General features: G+C 32.2%; 1 protein-coding gene across 1 annotated transcript; it reads left to right on the plus strand.

Moving 5' to 3' along the window:
• LOC118056952 (uncharacterized) lies at positions 1-4214 on the plus strand. Its single transcript, XM_073406568.1, has 3 exons — positions 1-216; positions 307-589; positions 2995-4214. Exons 1-3 carry the CDS (start codon positions 1-3, stop codon positions 4212-4214), a joined length of 1719 nt encoding a protein of 572 aa, XP_073262669.1.
• The last annotated feature ends 2858 nt before the right edge of the window (positions 4215-7072 follow it).

Raw genomic sequence — 7072 nt, forward strand, 5'->3', positions numbered from 1 at the left:
ATGGCAAAGGCAAGTCCTCCTGATGTATTTAAAGCTTACCTGGAGCAATTCCAGAAGGATTTCTCCTTGTTTCTAAGCTTACGCTCAGAGGAAATAATACAAGGAGGAAGTGTAGTTCTTACATTCATCGGCAGGAGTATTGACGATCCAAGAAGCAAAGATTGCTGTCTGTATTGGGATCTGCTAGCAAAGTCACTGCTAGACCTGGCAGCAAAGGTTAGTTTATTTTCATTTAAATTAAGCAAGTTGCTTGCCTTGTTTGTTATGGAGATTAATTAATTGAAGTTTCAGTGACTTGTTGTAGAGACCGATATTGATACCTTCAATCTGCCATACTATAATCCTTACGAAGGAGAAGTGAGGGAAATTATCGAAATGGAGGGCTCGTTCGATATTGATAAGCTAGAAACTTTTGCTATTAACTGGGATGCTAATGATGATATCAGCAACAAAGATTTTGTGTTTGAAAAGGACCAATGTGGACGAAATGTGGCAAATATTGTAAGAGCTGTTGCAGAACCGATGTTGGTTAGTCATTTTGGAGATGATATAATGGATGAATTGTTCAAGAGGTACGCAGAGTATGTAGGTGAATATCTGTGCGTGGAGAAGACAAAACACATAAACATAGTCCTCACAATGACAAAGAAGGTGAAGAGCGAATAAATTCTTTTGAAGCAGAAATAAATTAAATAGCTCTGGAAGTACTTTTGGCTCATTATGGATAAAAACGTGTTTGCATGAAATTAAAGTCTCTTTTTTTAAAATTAAGAAATAAACATTTTCGTTCTGTTTTGTTTATTTTTTTTAATTAAAAAAAATTTTAAAAAATTATATAGCATCACTCTATGTGCATGTGAGAGACAGGGAAAGAGAGAGGGGGCCGGGGGAAAGAGACTTGAAGGAATGAATAGTTGGCATAGCTGCTTTCACCATCTCCCGGGTTCATGCAAAAGAACACTTATTGCTTCCATGTCTATATATGGCTTGGTTTCTTGTTGTATGGATATAGAGATTCATTTGTTTTGGAGTGCTAAATCTTTTCTTGTACGTGTTGTTCTTTATATGAATTCTCTATTAAAAAAAATGAGAAATATCATTTTATTTATAAAGAAAATCTAATATTTTTATTAATAATAAAACATCACTTTGCCTCTTGAAAAATATAATTTATTTTATTTCAAGAAAAATATTAAAAATTTATACAATTAAATCCTAACTTGATTTTTTCTAGGTCTAGAATTGCAATCATTTGTATCAATTACACTCTAGTCCTTAATTTCTAAATTTTATTTAGTCATCCTGGTTTAATTTTTACAAATGATTTTTAATGTGTATATATGACTTATTAGATTCCTAATATATCGGTTCAAGTATAAATCATAATCGTAAATAAAACAGAATTAAATGAATTAAACAATTTAACTTGTTATTAATTCAATAAATTGATTGATTTATATTTCAAGATTAATTGCAATATATAAAAAACATCTCATGATTTTTCAAATATTATAAAAATCATATATGGTTTGATTTATCTTTTTACTGATTGGTATCTTAGTATAACTAATATTTTTTAATCTAGAATATTCTGATTTAGACATTTCAACATTGAGCATGGAGTGTGTATGACATCTTAAATCATGTTCGTTACTAACACCATAGTCATTGATTTTCAATAAGATTTGAATTCTTTTTCAAATCTTATTCTACTTTGCACAATGATTTCATAAGCAATATTATTTGAGAACATATAAAATATATTTTTTAATTTTTCTAAGATAATGAATCATATAATCTCTCATATTATTTATGTTATAGTAAATATATGCTCATTTATTATCTTTTATTAAATAATATTTATTCAGGATCTAAATATAGCATTTCATATTTAAGATAGTTTGGTGAAATTAAATCTAAAAATCAATTACACAACATTAAAAAATAATGGAATTGGAAGCTATCAATTTATCTTTTGGTATAACTAAGTCATTCATCATCCCCCTGTGTCCTAGAAGTGATGCAAATGGAAGCTAGATCAAAAAATAATGAATATAAAATCACAAAAATCATAAATAAATAAATAAAAGACATAAGAGGCTTAATAAGCTATGAGGGTTGCAAATGTGAACCCAGAATTCATAATTATTTTTGAAAAATGATGCATATTATGGTTTTCTTTTTAAGAAGTTTACAAGTTCCTTAAATAAACAGCAGAACTCTACCTCTACTAGAAAACATATGGGATCCAAAAACAAAAAAAATTAAACATCAAATTCTAATTCAAATAGAAAAATTATTAAAAATAGCTACATTATACCCCTTCATAACATTTCTTTCTATGCTTGGGCTTAGCAGTTGGTTGAGCTCAGAAGATGTTGGGCCTGACAGGTTAATAGTGATGAAGCTGGTTGCTTAAATTAAGATGTTTACCAAGTCTTTTTTGTTAGAATAAAACTCCTAGTCTATAGGGTTGTCCTAGTCACTAGGAATATTGTTACTTGATATTGTGAGATTCCTCATAATACTGCACTTTATTTGTTTCCCGTTACCATTGTAAGGCTATATAATGAGCCACACTTATCATTCAATAATCAAGCAACCTTAATCATTTTGTGTACACTTTAAGCAAGCTGCTATTCTTGTTCATTAAGTGTAACAAAGTGGTATCAGAGCTAGGTTGAGAGAATTCTGAGTGAGAGAGTTTAGGAACAACAGTATCCTAAAAGAGAGAAACACTGTGAGGAGATTGTGAGAAATACCAAGAGAAAAGAGTGAAGTATTAGAGTGAACTGAGAGAAGAGAAACACTGTGAGAAGATTGTGAGAAACACCGAGAGAAAAGAGTTAAGAGTGAACTGAGAAATGACTGCTGAAGGGCAAAATTTGTTGAGCATTCCTAGGTTCGATGGGGACTATGATCACTGGAGCCTATTGATGGAGAATCTTCTGAGATCAAAAGAATACTAGAGCTGCATTGAAACTGGATTTACAGAACCTGATGAAGGAGAAACATTGACTGCTGCACAAAAGAGACACCTTGAGGACTGCAAACTCAAGGATCTAAAGGTTAAAAACTACCTTTTCCAGTCAATCGACAAGTCAATCTTCAAGACTATTCTGCAAAAAGACACTTCCAAGCAGCTGTGGGAATCAATGAAAACAAAATATCAAGGGAATACTAGAGTCAAGCGTGCTCAACTTCAGGCACTTCGCAGAGATTTTGAGGTGCTAGAAATGAAGGTTAGTGAATCAGTCACTGATTATTTCTCCAGAGTCATGATGGTGGCAAATGATATGCGCAATTATGGAGAAGATATGCAAGATGTGAAGATTGTAGAAAAGATTTTACGCACTATCACAGACAAATTCAATTATATTGTCTGTTCCATAGAGGAATCCAAAGACATTGATCTCCTTTCTGTGGATGAGCTACAAAGCTCATTGATTGTGCACGAACAGAAGTTTCGAAGGACTAACAGTGAAGATCAAGCCTTGAAAGTTACATTTGATGAGGGACAAGGCAGAGGAGGACGTGGCAGGAATACATATAGAGGAAGAGGATACGGGAGAGGACGTGGATTTATTAACAAAGCTATAATAGAGTGTTATAGATGCCACAGGCTCGGGCACTATAAATATGAATGTCCAAATTGGGAGGCTAATTATGTTGAAGTAGATGAAGAATTGCTGCTAATGTCTTTGGTGGAGATGAATGAAGCAAAGCGTGGAGATGTTTGGTTCTTGGACTCTGGTTGTTCAAACCACATGAGCGGAGATGCAGAAAAATTCAGTGAATTGAACAGAGGATTTAAGCAGCAAGTCAAACTCGGTAACAACACCAGAATTTTTGTGGAAGGGAAGGGAAAGATTACACTTAAATTGAATGGCATGAATCACATCATCACTGATGTGTTTTATGTCCCAGAATTACACAACAACCTGCTAAGTGTGGGACAAATGCAGGAGAAGGGACTTGCATTTTTATTTCATGCAGGGATGTGCAAGATTTATCACCCAAAGAGGGGCATGATCATTCAAACCAGCATGTCTGCAAATAAAATGTTCATACTGTTGGCAAACACGCAAGAGAGAAATGATGCCTGTTTTCTCACAAATTCACCAACATCAAATGTCACCCAGCTGTGGCATAGCAGGTATGGCCATTTGAGCCATCGGGGTCTGGAGATCTTACAGAACAAGAATATGGTTTGAGGAATGCCAAAGCTCACACCTACCACAAAGACTTGCACTGACTGTCTAATTGGAAAACAACATCGCAACAGCATCCCAAAGAAGAGCACATGGAGAGCCACTGAAAAATTACAGCTTGTGCATGCTGATATTTGTGGTCCAGTGACCCCCATTTCTAATAGCAAGAAGAGGTATTTTCTATGCTTCATTGATGATTTCTGTAGAAAAGCATGGGTATATTTTCTGACAGAAAAATCAGAATCATTATATGTCTTTATTTGTTTCCCGTTACCATTGTAAGGCTATATAATGAGCCACACTTATCATTCAATAATCAAGCAACCTTAATCATTTTGTGCACACTTTAAGCAAGCTGCTATTCTTGTTCATTAAGTGTAACAAATAGACTCATACATGATTGAACTCAATACTCGGCTAAGCACAAGTGATGTTAGGTTATTATCTGGTCTCTTACTCCTTTAAATAAGAATCCAACAAATAAAAATAATATGTCAATCCATCAATGAATAAATACCATCCTTGATATTGGGGATTATTTATGTGATTATTTCAAATTATATGTTTTTTTCTTCTTTTCTGCTAATTCATTATCAATTGCGAAACACTAATTATTTTAGTGTATCCTCTCAATTATTATATTAATGAGACAAATCTTTGTGGGTCCCCGATTTCACACTAGATAAGGACACTTTATATCAACTTTTACATCAAAGCCTTTGATAGCATGGAGCCACTAAGCTAGTTGCCCAAATTGTCAAATCAACTTTTAACCTCGGTTGATTACGTTGCATCTATCCTATCATACCCTTGTAAATAATTTGGCTACTTTCCGTGTCAGGTTGTGGTTGCGGCTAGATAGCAAATTTTTTAACATGAAAAAAATAATAATAAGCACAGGCTGCAAGGGATTTTTTTTTAAAATTTTGTTATTAAATTCAGCCTATCATATCAAACTTGAAAAACTCCTAATTTGATATTTTTGTTTTACAACTTATATTTTATTTAATAATATAAAAAATAGACATTTATAAAACTAATGTTCAACATTAAGTTGAGATGTTTTGTAAATTAAAAGTATTGTTTTAAAAATATATATATATATATATTATCTTAAAAAAAATTTAAAATAAAGCATTCAAACAAAGTCACAATATTTTGTATATGGTTGAAGAAAACAAATATTGATAAATTTGATAAAAGTTTATCAAAAATGTTAAAAAAATCATAGATCTTATACTAATTAAATATTCATGTTTTTTTTTCATATTAGACACATATTAGCTAGAAAAAATAGCTAAAATTCCCATGAAACTTATAATATTATTTGTGAAAAATAACAAAATTGAATAATTTTTATAGTGCATTTACATCTAAAATCATACAAAAAAACATTAAAAAAAAATTCAAGTGTTCGAGTCTGACCTAGGTGACCTAACTCGCTTGCGCCTCTAAAAAACAAAGCCAAGATGCATGGGCCTCCTAACCTAGGCCCATGCTAATGCGCCTTATTTTTTTCTTTTTCATTTTAAAAGGGGTTGCCTATTTTTTCTATAAAAAAAATAAGCAAATGACGAGTCATCTACTTTCCAAAACTTAGCCACAATAGAGATGGCTAGAAAATTAGAGGAAGTGATTTTCGAACCTAAAAATCCTTTTGACAATCATTTTTTACTCGAAAATACTTAAAAAGCATCCTAATTACCTGAACAAAACTCATTTACGGAATCAAATAACTTAAAATGGGTTGAAAAACTAATAAACAATTTGAATTGATAAAACTTTTCAAGCTGAGATCTACCATCTCAAGCAAGGTGAAGGCCAAAAAAACTCCACAATAAAACTCGTCTCATCAATTAGAACTTGTTGACATCAAAATTCATTTTTTTTGTAATCAAAATCAATGTCAACAATTACTCTCTTTCCTCATCGTTTCAAGTGAATTTCTCTCTCATCTCTCTTAACTCAATGAATAAAAAATGAAGAAAATTAATTTTTAGACAAAAATAAAAATTATTACTAATGTGAGGTGAGCATGTATTTTCTCCATATTTTACATTTTAATTCTCTAGATCTAATTAGGTTGTAATTAAAGGGTTTAGATAAAAGAAAAAAAATCAGCTAGTTCATTGTTATATAAATAGTGAAACTTACCCCATCTTTTTTAGATGTTTTGTTAATAAAAAATACACACGCATCATTTTCACATTCAATTATTATTTTCACATACTCATCATTTTTGTTAATAAAAAAAAAAACAAGAGAGATCCACTGAAATCAATAGAACAGGTAAGGGTGTTCACGGTCCGGTTCGGTCCGATTTTAATATAAAAATTCAACCAAACCAGAAAATACCATTCCTTATTAAAATAACCCGGACTGAACCAAGACCTGGTTCAAACCGAACTGGTTTTTGTTCGGTTCGGGTTAATTTTTTAGCCTTAAAAACTAGAAAAACTGAAACCAATTGAATAAGAGAGAACTTGGTCGAATCACAATCACTGGATAAACTTGGTCGAATCACATTCAGAAAAATCCTTGCTGAACACTTTGAATTCTAGCCCTTTGGTTGAGATGTGAAAGATCTCCCTTAGCCGAATCACAATCACTGGATTTATCCAAGTTAGCACAACTACATGTTAACAATGTTTCCAATAGCGTCCCGCAAACTACCAGGACCTCACTAGTAGAACTGCATGTTAATAAAACCAAAAATAAGGATTTTATCCAAGTTTTCTGCCATAAACTAAAGCAGGGAGTAGACACTTTAGCTAGAAAGAACAGGGTTAGGGTTTGTCTCATCAAGTCATCAGTAAATGAGGAAAAACAACAATATAAGAGAGACAACAGTAATAAAAAAA

The sequence above is a fragment of the Populus alba genome, chromosome 19 (genome assembly GCF_005239225.2).
Source record: "Populus alba chromosome 19, ASM523922v2, whole genome shotgun sequence".
NCBI classification, from domain to species: domain Eukaryota; kingdom Viridiplantae; phylum Streptophyta; class Magnoliopsida; order Malpighiales; family Salicaceae; genus Populus; species Populus alba.